The sequence below is a fragment of the Simochromis diagramma genome, unplaced genomic scaffold (assembly GCF_900408965.1).
Source record: "Simochromis diagramma unplaced genomic scaffold, fSimDia1.1 OVJJ01000205.1, whole genome shotgun sequence".
Lineage (NCBI taxonomy): Eukaryota > Metazoa > Chordata > Actinopteri > Cichliformes > Cichlidae > Simochromis > Simochromis diagramma.
The window spans coordinates 8,139,361-8,155,806 of record NW_024386782.1 but is presented as its reverse complement, the minus strand read 5'-3'; the positions used below and the strand labels follow the sequence as shown (position 1 = coordinate 8,155,806).

General features: G+C 39.7%; 1 protein-coding gene across 9 annotated transcripts in view; it reads right to left on the bottom strand.

Annotated features, from left to right (window-relative positions):
* cacna1eb (calcium channel, voltage-dependent, R type, alpha 1E subunit b) overlaps positions 1 to 16,446 on the bottom strand; it is a 69,973-nt gene that overhangs the window by 37,414 nt on the left and 16,113 nt on the right. For all 9 annotated transcript variants that reach the window (XM_040020681.1, XM_040020709.1, XM_040020673.1 and 6 more), the window contains one exon: positions 837 to 940. In XM_040020681.1, the coding sequence (XP_039876615.1) occupies positions 837 to 940 (104 nt within the window). The remainder of the gene's footprint in view (positions 1 to 836; positions 941 to 16,446) is intronic.

Genomic DNA, 16,446 nt, shown 5'->3' with positions numbered 1-16,446 from the left:
ATGTGTATGGACATGTGCAGGTATATATGTATGTATACATATGTATATTTAGTGTGTACATGTGTGTGTGTACATGTCTATAAATAGGAATAGTAGTGGTACAATAGCTATATCAAGCTATATAGTTTACGTCTTCCATATTTCCAACCATATCCATAATCACATACTGTGTATGCTACCATTGTATATAGTGTATTATCTTACTTTTTTTCATTGATTGTACTTATTTGTATTTTTGTATTTCCTTCTGATATCTGTACCTCAGCTGAGGTGACGCAAAAATTTCCCCGTTGTGGGATCAATAAAGTCTTATCTTATCTTATCTTACTCGCTTGATCTGGTGTGAAAAGACCAGTGATTGGCCTGTCAAGGCTGGATTTTCCACAGCCTGGAAACAAAGCTCAGGGAGGTGCACAACTCCGGATTACTTGGCTCCTTGCTGAGGACAGCATCGAGTAATGTCATTAATGGAAAAACTCTTAATACACAAGAATTTCTACGGCGTATATACAATTAAAATTACTCTGTGTCTTCTGTTTCTTGTGAAGTGCTTACATGTGGCAGATAGGAAACAGTGGACCAGGAACTAGTGCGTACTATGAGGTAAATTGACCAACGGGTTCAACTTCCTGGAGGAAAAGTCCAACAACAAGGCAAACTAAAAAAATCCATGTAATGCCTACATGTTAATACTCACGTGACATCCTGACAGTTTTTGTACATACAAGTCCAGATTATGAAACTCTTCCTAATTAACACATTCTGAAACTGCAGGTTTTGCATTTGTGTGTTTGACCTTGAAGTGCTTTTTAGTTTGAGGTCAGTAGTTGACTCACTGGGAATGCCGGAGACGAGTTTGAGAGGTCTCAGCACCCGAACAGCCCTCAGGGTCCGAAGGTCGACTGGGATGTTCATGTGGGCACCGGCAGTGGCCAGGATCCTGGTGGAGGCACACATTATAGAGATTCAAAGACATTTTTGATGGTAGGGACGCTACACTGGAAAGACATTGTGATATTTTTTCAAGGATTAATAGCTATCATTATTTTTGGTGGCCTAAAAAAAGGAGAGAGACATTTGGGTTAAATTACAGACTATACAACAGGGACATATAAAAAACATCCATTAGCAGCTAAATCTGGTACAAAACTTCTTTCCTTTCTTGAGATTAATGTTATTTTCCTGTGACGTCTGAAAAATGAAGCGCAAAAATAGATAAAAAGGCACAAACGGATGCATCTGAAGGACACTTTTGGAAATGACTCATTCGAAATATTAAATATGATCTGCTGTCATCCCCACAGCTGTAAGGCCTGTGAGTGGTACAGTATTTCCATTCGGTGTAGCACACTTGCATGGCGAGAGACAAAGAATGCACAGCCACATACACCTGGCAGGCATCTCTACTCACATCTGCCCACGCACACATTGATGTCCCTCCACCTACACACAAACACTGAAAAACAGCATCGGGAGCAGGCGACAGGCAAGCTCTCTCCAGAAAAATCACATCTGCATGTTTCTTACCGGAACGGCAAAAGCAGATTCTTTTGTTATTTTTAATTATAATAGTAGCAATCGCACAGCTGAAGCTACAAAACCGCACCAATAATAGCGGCATAAAAATTCATTTCCACGTCAATTAAACCGTTAATGCTCTTACTGACAAGCGGGTCAGCGTCTTCTGCTAATTTGCTCGCTAATATTTTAACAGACTTGTAAAAAACATCTTAATTATTTTTCCCTGATTTGTCCACCTCTCTCTCTTTGTTTCCACACACACAGAAGACACAAATATACAAACTTACAAAATCTTTGGACAATGCTGAGAAGTGTGGGGGAGGGTGTGTGTGTGTGTGTGTGTGTAAGCAGGGGGTAGAAAGCACATGGCAGAAACTCAAGTGTAAACCCACGCAGAATCTCTCCTGAAAGCAGTGGGAGGGAGAGAGGCCAAGTGAGTGAGTGAATGAGTGAGGCCATGTGCACACTAATGCGGATGAATCTGAAAAAAAAAAAAACGCTTTATAAGTGCTGAAAGCTCACCGTCTATAACACCACGTTCAGAACCTTTCTAACTGTCTGCATGAAGGCTGTGCACAACGATGGATGCTGTTCCCATCCATCTGCAAACTAAAACATATTCAAAGAATTTACAGCGCAGTGAAAAAGAATTTGCCACCTTCATGATTTGAGTTGTTTTTTCTTTGGGGTTTTTTCTCTTTTTTTTGCATATTTGTGACACAGATGTTTCAGAACATCAAAGAACATTTTGTAAATATTGCAAATACAAAAGGCAGTTTTTAAATGATGACTTAATTGGGGGAAACAAAGCTGTGCAGAAAAGGTAATCATGAATCAACTGTGGTTAACCACATTGCCTGGAGTTCAGTTTCACTAGCTACACTGATGCCTGATTACTGCCAAATCCGCTGAATCAAGAAATCACCAAAAAGAACCTGTCTGACAATATGAAGTAGGTTTAAAGATCTCAAAATCATGCCACAGTCTAAATAAACAACTGAGAAGTAAAATCAGTGATATCTATCCATCTATGAGGGTTACAGAGGCTTTGGGACTTCATGAACCACAGTGAGAGCCTTTAACCACAAATGGAGAAAGCTTAGAACAGTGGTTAGCCCTCCCAGCAGTGACCAAAATTACTCCAAGAGTAATCAACAACTCATTCAGGAGGTCACAAAAGAATCCTGAACATAATCAAACAACAGCATCAAAGTAACTGTCAGTTAAGGTCACAGTTCATGATTCAACAATAAGAAAAAGACTGGGCAAAAATGTCACTTCAAAGGAGAAAACCACTGCTGACCAAGAAGAACACAAAGCCTTGCCAAAAAACAAAAACAACTTTGGGGGAAATATTTTGTGGACTGCTGAAGCAACAGTTGAACTTTATGGAAGCTTTAAGTCTCGTTACATCCTGTGTGAAGCTAGCACGTCATCACACCAGCAGTCAAACATGAAGGTCGCTGTGTGATTTTCTGGGGCTGCTTTGTTGGACCATGAATTCTGCGCTTTACCAGAAAATCCTGAAGGAGGATGTCCGGCCATCAGTCATGAAGCTCCGAGTCAACATCCAGACCTAAATCCAACTGAGATGCTTTGGCATGAGCTTAAACAAGCCATTCATGCTCAAACCCTCCAATTATCAATAATGAAGTAAAACAATTCTGCAAAAAAGAGTGGGCCAAAATTTCTTCACAGCAATGTCAAACACTCATTACCACTTATCACAAACACTGGATGGTTCTGGCTGCCAAGGGTGGCACAACCAGTTATTAGGTTTAGGGAGAAGTTACTTTGGATAGCTTTGTTTCCATTATGAAATCATCATTTAGAAACTGCATGTTGGATTTACTTGGGCTATCATTGTCTAAAACTAAAATTGTTTGTCGATCTGAAACATGAAAGTCACAAATCTGCAAAAAAACAACAACAACAAAAAAAACAAAAAAACAAACACCAAACATAAACAAAACCACTCAGGAAGAGGATTTTTTGTAGATGCACCTGTGGCATCAATTTTAAACTCCGTCATTCTTGAGTTATTCATATTATTTGCGACCACAAACTTTCCCCTCCCACCCGGCGGGGTGACGACAATACCCCCATCAGCCTTTAACGGCCAAGGGTTATAAAAACTAAGATTCCTCTTTGAGCAGGAAGTCGCCAACTGGTTGCATAGTTTTATATTTGTTTTAAATTGAATGTGCTCATATTTGAAACAATGGGTTTATTTTACAGCAAAAGTATATATTTACAAAATTATATAATACTGTTGAGCAGATGTTAAGTAACAGGTGCATAAAAGCCAAAATGTAAAATCTCCACGTGGATGCAGCAGCTCAGAATGATAAAGAGGGAAAAAATAAGAAATTTAGAAACCATTTTGTCATGTTATAGGCAAGATAGATCACTAAGTATAAAGAAAAAGCAAAACTGGTGGGAAAAAAAGAATTTATACTATTGGCCTGTTTCTTGGAGAGTGAGCTGATGTGCTTTTATGCAATTAAGGAATCAGAATTCTGGGTGGTGCAGCGCTTTAGACTGTGCTCTCAGAGCAAGCAGGTCCTGGGTTCAAATCCACTGGCTGTGTGGACTTTGCATGTCCTCTCAGCGTCATGCATGTTGACATGACTGTCAGAGTCTTAGATCTGTGATGTATCCACAGTGTATAATATATAATAGCTGGAACCAGAATTCCTTCAAATTATGGAAATGATCTGGAGGCTGGAGCAAGCTTATTTTGTTAAAGGTGTAAAAATGCTGTTGAGATCGACACGCACACTCATAACATCCAAGTTCCCGCTTTAAAAACAACAAGAAACAGAGGAGAGTTTTGGTCAGCCTCTCTGGACATTAACTACAAATATGAATATACTATATATTATTATAACAGCAGCAATATGACAGTTTTGTCACCAAGTTGGTGCAACGTTAATGAATTTGAAAGCCACTAAAATATAATTCTCCAAGCTGATGCAACTGAAACATTAAGTGTTGACGTAAGTCAGCCTACAAAAGCCCACAGAACTAGTTTGCCTCAAGGTTTTCTGCCAGGCTCTATATTATCTGTTTAAAGAGGAAAACCCTGTTTTGCTAACAGAAACCAAGCACTCGGAGCTTAAATTTAACCAAACTGCAGGTAAAAATTGAAACTATGATATTTAGAAAGCCCTGGAGGCAAACCGCTCCCACTACCCATCTAAAATTTATAATGCAATTTTATAGCACATTCTGTTTTAAATGCATAATGAGGTTTTCAACTGACTGACAAAAAGAAGCTCACAATATATATTTATAGCTAGATATTAACAAAACTAACAATAAAAAACTACATTTCCTTCGGAATTTTTAGCATTTTTACAAGATAAGACTTTATTGATCCCACGGTAGGGAAATTTGTGCGTTACCACAGCTCAGGTACAGATAGCAGAAGATTAAAAAGAGTATACCAGAATATAAAGTCAAGAAATACAAAATAAATAAGATAATACAATATATACAATGATAGCTGAGGTTCTATGTACACAAACAAAGATGGTAAACATGATACCTGCTTATCATCAGCACTGTGGCACTATCACTGTGGTCGTGCCATCACAAGGACATTAACAGATCCACTAAGACAATTTAAAATGACTGAACTAATCTGGACAAAACACTCTGAATACGTTTAACTTGGGAGAAAATAAACAGAAATTGCAGTTCGAATTCCTGTGTGTCATCTAAACGGCAAACAGAAGAAATGGACTGAAATAGCATTGGTGGCTTGGCACTTGTGTGATCATTAGAGGCTATATAGCACATAATTACAGGTGTGTCACACTACTGCATACACTAAATTGTATAGAAGCCTGACATCGTGTAATGCTTTCTAAATTGTCTGAAGCATTATTGAGACTTATAGAAACAACGCAGAGGCAGCAGAGGTGGGATTTTAAATTCAATTAAACTAAATACCAAAAACAACAACTAATAGATACAAAAAGCATCTATTTCCTTTCCATTAACGTGTGGCGCTAACGAGGATACTAAACAATCGCTATTACAGGGCGTAGTTATTAGTGTTAATTGGATTTTATAGCGAGCATGTTCATACTAAGCAAGAGAGTGTGTCAGACAAAGAGATGACACAGCGAGAGACACTGAGACGGAGCGGGAGAACAGAAGTGGGAGTCTGTGGAAATAGCCTTCAAACCAAACAGAGTGAACAAAGGCAGGCAGGGGTGCAGAACCTTCAAGGCTGCGTTTCGAGCACAGCGATTCAGGCTCTCTCGAAATTAAAGCAAATATTCAATCTGCTGTGGTAGCTTGTGAATCATCCCTGCACATTCATAGGGGGTCATTTTCATATGTTTGGTTTGGAAAATATTTGTTAGAAGTAGAATTTCCCAAAACAATCATAACTCATGCAACCCACCACTGTTTAGTATGCAGCTTTCAGTGTCATGGCTTTAAATACACCTTTCTAACTGTTTGTTAACACAAGTAACTAATCAGCCAATCACATGGCAGAAAATGAATGAATGTAGGTATGTAGATGTGGTCAAGAAAACCACGAACTGAGCATCAGAATGGAGAAAAGGTGATTTTAGAGACTTTGAACTTGGCATGGTTGGTACCAGACAAGCTGGTCTGACTGTTTAAGAAACTGATAATCTGCAGGGATTTTCCCACATGGCCGTCTCTGGGATTTAAAGATAATGATGAGACAAAGAAAAATCCAGTGAGCAGCAGTTCTCTAGGCAAATGTCTTGTTGTTGCTAGACATCAGAGGAGAATGGCCAGACTGCTTTTAGCTGATAGCGACACAACAATGACCCAAATAATCACTTATGACAACCAAGGTAAGCAGAAGACCATCTCTGAATGCAGCAGAAGACCACACTGAGTGCCACTCTTGCCACCTAAGAACAGAAAACTGAGGCTGCAGTTTATACCAGCTCACCAACATTGGACAGCAGAAGATCAGAAATACACTGCCTGGTCTGCAGAGTCTTGATTTCTGCTGTGCCATTCGTATGGTGGGGTCAGGGCTATCCTGCTTTGAATCAAAGGTTGCTGATGGTGTAATGGTGTGGAGGATAATTTCTTGGCACACTTTGGGCCCCTTAGAACTAACTGAGCATCGTTCAACCACCACAGCCGACCTGTGTATTGTTGCTGACCACTTCCATTCCTTTATGACCACAGGGTACCCATCCTCTAATGGTCACACGTCATGTCACAAAGCTCAGATAATCTTAGACTGGCTTCTTCAACATGCCAGTTAGTTCACTGTACTCAAATAACCTCCACAGTAGCCAGATCTCAATCCAACAGATAACATTTGGGTTGTGGTGGAACAGGAGATTCATATTATAGAGGTGCGGCCAACAAATCTGCAGCAGCTGTGAATACTGAGGAATATCCAAGGAATGTTTTCACCACCTTGATGAATCCGTGCCACGAAGTTGTACTGAAGGAGGTCCATCCCAGTACTAGAAGGATGTACCTAATGAAATGTCTTGAGGGTGCATACAATTGGTTTTTTATCTTTGGATCAACTCAAAATTCTTTAAAAAAAAAACAAAAACAAAAAAACTACATCTTTGCAACTCTGTCAGGAGCCGGTCGTGTCTGGTTCCTGACAAAGATAAAGGAGACATAGCAAAGCTCAACCCCAACTCTAACTTTTACAATGAAAACAGGCTTTAAATCACCTCTTAGTATTCTTCTTTTTAATAAATAATGATAATTTCTTAAAGTTTCCATTTTTTTCGAGTGTCCTTGGTTGAATTGTTTCAAACATCAATAATTTGCCCTGTTTATACAGCAGAAAATTCCCATCTGAGTTAATGAAATGGAAAAATATCATCAATGTAGCAAAGCTATCAGTGATGTAATAAGATAATAAAAGAGGTGGAATAGCTGCACACATGCACTCTAAAGACCTGACTCTGTGACAGTATAAAAAGCGGGTTTGTGTTCACACCGAGAGGCTAATCTCTTCCTCAGAGGCTCTTTAAGTGAAGCACTGTTGCACAGTATTGTACCACACTGGCTCTGGAGAGGCTGAATTCATTACATGCACAGAATGCAGCCTCTCCCACACACCTCCACCTACACGAAGAACACCACCAAAAACTACAGTAATCAGCAGCATCACGTTGCTTACCAGTTCGGCACAGCTCCGCAGATGGCAATGTGCAGCTGAATCAACATTAACATAATGCATCAGCAAATTAATGGCTTTGAATTAAATCTGGGGAAACATAAACTATGTGTCTAATGGCAGCGTTAATACTCTTCTGCTGAAATGGGATGATTACATAAAGTGTACTCATAATTAGTCATAGAATAAATGGTTGAGTATATGTTTTCCCAATGAAAAGCCACCTGGGACCGTAAGCTATTGTTTATTTGATTCAATTATCAGTGAAATTAGAGGCTGAGACCACTGCAGCAGCTCTTTTACACCGCGTGATGCTGTCAGGGATCTTGGACGCTCATAATTCCTGAATTATTTCTTGGAGCCAATGACAGCAAGTGCCCGATTTGAAATTTACCCCAAAGTTTCGAAGGTAGACATCACCAAACCTTTAACACAGACACACACACAACCGACATTACCGAGCAAGCAAATCGGCACCAGATCTCCAGGACTAGACTGTCATTGGTACGTCTACTACTTGTAAGTTTACCCCCTAATCCCTCAGCTACTGGTCGATACTGTACTTGAAAAGCTACCATCAGATTTGTTCAGAAGGATAACAGACGATAAGTCTCCTTTTCCTCGTCACCAGCCCAGAGTGAGATTTGACAAAACGTCACCGAATGTTAACAATCATGTTTCTGCCTAATCAAATCTGTGCTTTAGAGAGTGGATATCACCCTTATAACAGTGAGTGAATAAACTGAAGCTGCTCGAAAAAACCTCTCAAACACAACTCTAGAGAACAACAAATGCCCCATCTAGTCATTGTAGCACCAGGAGGCCCCTTCAGTGAATGAGCCACGATTTGAAACTTTTGCAAAAATGCACCGATTGCCTTTTTTAAACATTAAGATAGTAAAAACAGTATACTCTCTGTCAGCTCTAAGATTTTAGATAATATGATGTAATAAAACTATCCCTGAATAATGTAAATAGAACCTGAGGTGAAGAACAACATGTGAACAACATAGTGTGTGAAAAGTACCCCCCCCATTCAGTAGTTTGTAGAACCACATTCTGCTTGAAGTGTGACTTTATAGGTCTCCCACATGGCTGTGGAGGCATTTTGCTTCAGCTCATTGAGGTTTGTAGCTATTTGTTCATGTGCAGCTCTGTTAAAGTTGCACCACTGCGTTTCACTCAGATTGAAGTCTGGGCTGGCTCCTTCAGCTGTTCTGTTGTAGATTTGCTGCTGTGTTTGGGATCATTGTCCTGTTGTGTGATCTTATTTGGTCAAGCTTTAGCCGTCAGACACATCTGACTTTAGAATACTTTGTATACAGAAGAGTTCATGGTCGACTCAGTGAAGATGCCCAGACCCTGTGACTGCAAAACAACCCCAAATCATCATCACTCCCCACCGTGCCTCGCAGTTGCTATGAGGTGTTTGTGATGATGTGCTATGTTTGGTTTTCATAAATATGATGAAGTACATTATGGTCACACATCTCTATTTTACCAGGACAGTACTGCTGTATCATTATGAAATGTTCTTCAAAACCTCATTAATTTGATGTTAGATATGTGAATTTTAATCCAGTACTTCTCGTAATGTCACTTTGCAATGAGCATCCTTTGGTGTAAATTTCTAGAAACAGCTCACACCAGCCTAACCCATTTTAACCCTTACCTCTAGATTATTATTTCACCTTTGTGGCCCTTTCCTGTAAATCAAATAATAAATAAATCAAATAATAGCAAATGGGTTTTTGAGCTTCTTATAAAATCTAAATCTTTTAGCTCCACGCATCACTGCGCTCACTGTGCTTGATGAGAGTTGAGCAGCGATAGTGTGCAGAAAATGGTTGATGGGGGAGAGACGCTAAATGTATGTATGACTTGTCTCACTCCCGTGTGTCTGTCTCTGTGCCAGATGGCATAATGAATCACTCCCAACTCCCACCCAGCTGTATTATTCATCCTGTCTAAAGAGCAACAATTTTAGCAAAGTGTCACACTCGCAGAGGTATGAGTGCAGGCACAGCTGGGATCAATATCATTATGACTGACGAGGGAGTTGTCAGAACTAATCTACCAACAGGAGGGCAACAGGTTCACTGGCAACAATTTGTACCTGTGACCTCAGAAATAGAGTAATAAGCACACACATGCACACACACACACGCCTAACTCATCTGAGAGTCATTTCACTGCTAATCAAAGCATCGCGTCCACCTGTGCCAATCTGTTTGCTGCAGGATATAATTGACCATTTTAGGAATCCCAGTGATTTAAATTGGATTGTGGGTAAGTTATTCTAGCTGTTGTCCTTTTTTTGCTACACACTCTTTGCTCAGATTAGGGATTTTAATTGAGCTCAGTGTCCCAGCAGATTTGCTTCTAGCAATGCATTAATATGAAATGAAATGAATGCCGCCAGCGCTGGCCCAGTGGCCTCGATTATATTCCCAGTGGGCCTTTATGACACATGTGTGTTTTCTTTTAAGTCTGACTTACTTGTGCTGTGGCACCAGAGCCAGAGCGTCGGAGTGTGTGCGAGTGAGGGGGGCGGCATATGTGCCATCAGAAAATGTGTCAGATAGGTGGCAGGAAACCAGGTCGTCCGTTACCAATTCCAGCCACAACTGGATTTGGTAACACAGAAGATCTGTTAGCTGCACAAAGTACACTGACAACTTTGAACACACTGTAAGTGACATGATTTGAAAGCTTAACTTCAATCAGGAAGTTCTCAAAAACTACACAAAATGCCACATTCTTAAAAGTAACTCGACATGTCCAATCAGTGATTGCACAGGTGAGATCATACAGAAACTCTTAACCAGACATCACTCCTCAGTCTGTTGTTGTTGCTCTTTAACAGTGTCGGGGGAGGAATGCAGATCCTCTTTAAAACTCAGCTAAATTTGCTAAACGCATCACAAGGAAACGTCTCGTTCTGCACAAGAACCCCTGTGACTGGTTTCTGATTATTTTATTGCACGTGCTGGTCGAGGTTGAGCTGGCATTTTCCAACCCAGCAGTCGGTGGCATCACACAATACGGCTTCACGGTTATAAGCCCATTAATGGGAGAACAACAAGCAGAAAAAAAAACCCCAAAACAACAAAGTTCTGTGAATTGCAGTCTAGTGGAGTAGAAGAATGAGTGCTAATAAATAGCATAAAATGAAAGTGAAATACAACTATCTTCAAAATTGTACAGTACTTAAGTAAATGAGAACTCCACTGACTCAGCATTGTGCTTCTATAATTTAGTCTGACTCACTTTACCCACAATGCTGCTGAGAGCCCGCAGTTCAGCCGGAGATTCTGGTGTGTTGTGCCAACCGTTCCTAACGTCAGTCAAAAGTCTGGCAACATCGCTTCTTGTCATTCCACTCCCTCTGATTTTATTTTATTTTTCAAACATTCAACAATTTATGCAGCTCATTCTGGAGAGACACGTTTTTCCCACGTATACGTTAGTCCTCTCTAAGGGTGAAACCAGGAGACCATGCAACACCAGGGACTTGTAGTGATGACTAGCAATAAAATTGCTCGTCCTCAACTTTGAACTGACACCATTTAACCAGTAGATACAGAGGATATTTCTGGTTAACACATAATGAGAAGGGAAAGACACAAGAAGTTTACCTACACAATCACAGCCAGGACTGTTTGCTACTGTCCATCTGACAGATACAAAGCAACAGACGAATCACTAATCCCTGTAAACTACACTTTGGCGTATAAGAACACTATGAAATAAATCCTATAACCCCGCCAATATCCTTTGTATGGTCACATTCATGCAGTGCTCAGACCTGGTATGAAACAACAGTACAGTGAAGCTCAGTGAATTACAAAAACTGGCAAAAACCTTCCCTACATACATGTAATGTCACTTTTTGTTTTGAAATCATCTGTTACACATAATATATATAATTTGTAATGATTTCAGTGTCATAGAAATAATTCCAATGAGCATTATAGATACTGATAATCCTGGTACCCCAAGCAGTTTCTATAGTAGGTTTCATCCAGATTGATTAATTATAGTTATATAATTATCACTGTATAAAATAAAAGTAGGTTCTGGAAATACTTTTTACATATTTCATACTTTACAGTAAAAGGGGACTCTATCAGCTCCATATTTTTATTCTTGGATTCTATTAAAGTTGCTTTGTGCGATTGACTGGGTGATGGGTAGTCCCTGTGTTCATCCACTGTCAGAAAACTGTCTGTTTAAACCAACTTTCTTCTGAGTGGTTGCCCCACACAAACAGAAGGTTTGAACAGCAAGTTGGGGTTCACAGTCAAAACTGTGTACATGAGATGACCATATTAGAAATATCTCCTCTCAGTGACATCATACAGAGCCAAGATTAGAAAAAAAACTTACTGAACAGGATATTTAAAGCACTCTGAAGCCTGAGAGATTTCTTAAATACAATACTTGAAACTTTGGCCATGTTTATATGAACATCCACGGCTTTAACAGTATATCTTTGACAGAAAATAAGGAAAAGTACAACAGGTTAAAGATGAATCACCAATTGTTTTTCAGAGATCTCTGTGTTTAAGACACATCCTTTCAGATTTAAACAATAATTCTGTGATATTAGGTACAGAACAGGCTGACTATAGTTGGGTCTGGTAGTAATAACCTCTCTGAACAGTACACAAACTCCACCACTGGAGCTTCAAGTGATAATCTACAAAATAAAATAAAATGCAGCTGTGGTCACCCTTTTCTGCTGCAACGATAACTGGTAAATACTGAAGAGACGTGTGAAGAGACAACAGAGACGTGAATTGTGCTGCTGGTATGGTTTCTGTAGCTGTTTGAAGGTTCTGAATTTGTGAAACCTGCTTGGCAGCTACATAATTACATCTTTTTTAGACTTCGTCCAAGCATGTTTAGCTCAGTGCTTTAAGTTAGTGCTTTAAGGTTTAAGTTCTAGACTATCCTGCATGCCTGTGATGTCCTATAACAGATAATCCCTGGTTCTGCCATACTCCACTAACAGAAAAATATGTTTTTGAACTGACATTTAGCTCCTGAGTCAGATAGCGCTTTGTTTCTTTTAGCCAGACAGTCTCTTAATGAAAAAGTTAAAGCACATAATTTGTTGCAAACTCTTACAGATGCCCAACGAGAGAATTTGAAAGCAATCAGTACCGCTCAGGATGAATTATTTAAACCGAGTGAACGCTTTGACCTTGCAAATTCTGTGAAACTCAGTCAGCAACACAGCTGTTGAGCATTTATGCCGGCCTTAACTGGTATGTAAACGTGATGCTGATGTCCCTTTTATGTAAGAGGCAGAGAGAGAGAAATAAGAAACACAGAGGAAAAAAAATATGTGGGTGTCAGATTGAAATGAGATGTCAACATGCCAACAGCAATCTTCCCTGAATGTAAAATAATGTACACTTAACCATAAACAGCATACCAGCAATAACAATGGGCAACTCCCGCATGATTAATTCACTAAAGCCAGTTTTATAGGGAACAAATTAAGACTCTTGGTGTTTTTCTACAGTCTGTCTTCTTTTTATCTTCCTTTTTCTACCGCTTGTTTTCTGTCTCCTTTCTTCTCCATCCATCCACTCCTTCTCTGCTTTTGCATAACATCTCCGGCGCTACATTCACATTTAATTCACAGAGGTCCTGGGGGCGAACCAAAGAAGGTTTTAGACACAACTGCCAATCCACTTATCCACCCACCTATTCCTGACTGCAGAGCCTGACTGTGCAGTGGAAACACACACTTTTCTTTGTGTTATGTTTTCCTGCGGATCTATGGAGTATAAAGATGTACGTGCTTAGGAAAAACAAATATATCAACAACAATCGAAGACCAGCCCAGCGGTCGACCATTCCTTACTGTATGTCACCCAGGCTTGCAGCACGGTGGGATTTAAAGCCTTTCAGCTTAAGGTATTAATAAATGTTGACATAAACAGAAACAACTACATGAAAGCGCCAACGTAACTCGACAATAGGTGTCTGAAATCAATCTTCTGCTTCAGCAGCCAGCGCCTGTAAGTAAAAATGAACTCTGTCACTAAAAGGTGTGATTTGTGATTAAAACCTAGTCAAACGCACACATAGAAACACACACAGAAAAAATTAGAAAATGTCCCAACCTGGTAGTGCCAAGCAAAATTTTAAAATGTAAAGTTATAGGTGGAAGAAGGGGATGCGGTGGCTAGATGCTATAAATACTATATTAGCATTGGTAAGCATTTAGCTAGTGAACTAGCTAAACTAACCATCATCAGGCACATAACCACAACTTCTGATTTTAAATCACTGTCAGTTAGCTAAACACAATACATGTTAAATGCAAACATGGCATTAGAGTACTTACTAAGGCATTGACTCCTGGACATTAAATCTAATTCCCGCTAGAAGTCAGAGCTTTTGCTGCTCAGCGCTATTGCTAATGGCAAGGTAATATAATACCTTCTAAAGCTAGTGGAACAGGTAGTTAGCATGTACAGTATGTACAGTTAGGACTGTTAGACAATGTGAACGATAACAAAAGAATATTTTAGTCTCTGTTTAGATAACTCCTAGCTTAGCCTAGTAAGGAAAAGGGCTTTAGCTGGTGTAAATAACACATTTGTCAATATGCAATTGTAAATTGAAATGGCATTTATGTTGTGGTTTTTATTCTTAACAGGTGTCCACACAGGCAGTGGCGACCATAGACGATTCAGTTGCATTAAGCGACTTCAATCAACGATAGCTAAAGTAACAGCTGGCGATGTGGAAAGAGCAGCTCCCAAAGTTAGATTTTAAAGGTAAGCAAAAGAACCAATTAATTAATGATTAGTTTACAGTACAGCGGTAGTGTCCATTCGGGGAGGTATTTATTGTTCAACTACTAGTTCTCCAAAATCATAACTGCAAATTGTTCGACATGGAAGATGCTATGCGACAGTCAAAAGCTGATCTGCTGACAAGTGGTCCAGAGCAGGAAGGGAAAAACAAAGTACATACAGTGGCTGCACTTTTCATTTCTTTGAACACCTGGTATCCATTTAGCTCTTTGTTTGTTGTAAGTTCTCCGCAGCTGCCTGATGTATCAACAATAACACAAGGAAAAGTAGCACACAGACAGATTGTACCACATATTTTTGACTTTGACCCCTGACAAAAGACGCTCACTGTGGTTAGACAGGCAAGTCCGAAGCTGCCCACAGGCTGCTAACGGACTAACAACATGCTACCCCCAGTGAACTATAATTTTTCCCACTGGATGTACCTGTGTGCCAATTTTTGTTGCTCACCTCCTGATCAAGTAGGAGGAGTTGGTTTATTATAGTAAGATTATAATCCTGATATCGAGAGGTCCTGAAATGTCCATATGTAACTAGGTGCTGGAGAAACACTCAAACTAGATCAATGAAATCACTTACTGGCAACTTCATTAATGTTATTATTTACATGAGTCCTTCATGGCAGACTTGAAAAATGTTTGGTAAGTATCCAGACAGACAAACAGGAGAAGAAAAAAGACTGCAGGAAGCTTGAAAATGGAGTATGAATCCAAAGACTAAAGGGAAGTCCACCCCAAAAAAGATCTCCATAAAATGTTCTTATGCTGTGTTTTAATCGATCGAGCCGGTGTGCTGTAAACTTTGTGGTTTTATTTTCAATAGACTGATCAAATCAAGAAGTCTAAAGTAGTCATATCAGGCACCCCTGTTTCCAGATGTTAAAGCCATGTTACTTTATCTATTTTATAATGTTATGCGACTTACTCTTAAGTAATAGCACCAAATCACAACAACAGTCACCTCAAGGTGCTTTCTATTGTAAGACCCAACAATAATACAGAGAAAAACTCAACAATCAGACAACCTCCTACGAGCAAGCACTTGGCGAAAGTGGGAAGGAAAAACTCCCTTTTAACAGGCAGATCTTAACTCACACTGACTTTCACTTCTTCAACTTCGATCGCATAAAACTTTCCAGTTAATCTTAAAAGAAATAGCAAAGAAATAGCCAAAAATCTCTGTTTTTTTCGTAGAAAGTAAAAGATAGAAGCCTTGTACATAAAAAACAACCTTATCGTTAACCCCAAGTGGAATTAAATCAGGACAGGTGCAAACTAAACACGACAGTGCTGAAACCCCCCCCCGCAAAAACAACTCCATCTGCAGTCTTTACACCAATCAGCTGCAAGATTCAAAGCACTAACAGGTGAATAACACCGATCATTCAGCTATGAAGTGAAGGTTTTTTGGGGACGTCATCACAACCTTGCACATATTACCAAAACTGCACCAAGACAGCTCTTACAGCTCTCAGCACCTCCAAGCAGGACAGTGTTCCCCAGCATGGAAAACCTACTCAAGAAACCTGTTCTGACTCTATGAACATGACGAGGAGGATGACTTTGAACCAACCTTCAAAATCTTAGAATTTCAATCTGATCGCGCCTGTTTGGGATGCACCCAAATTATGTGTTGCCAGTGTGCTAGTGCCAGACACCAGCGGACACCCATAAGAGTCCAGTGTCTATACCTCACAGATGGAAGCAGTTTTTTTTAGGGACGAGCCATATTAAGGTGGTCTTATTGTTACAGTTCATATACTGAATGTGAGTTTAATGTCATATTATGGGTTAAATGTTTTCAATTTCACGCTCCAATCGCAGCTGTACCATCAAAAATAATTCATTTGCTACCCCATGATTGGTCTCTTCTCAACAGCTGCAGCAGAAGAGTCTTGTGCGTGATGTAGTATTTTAAGCCAAGATGACAGAAAGA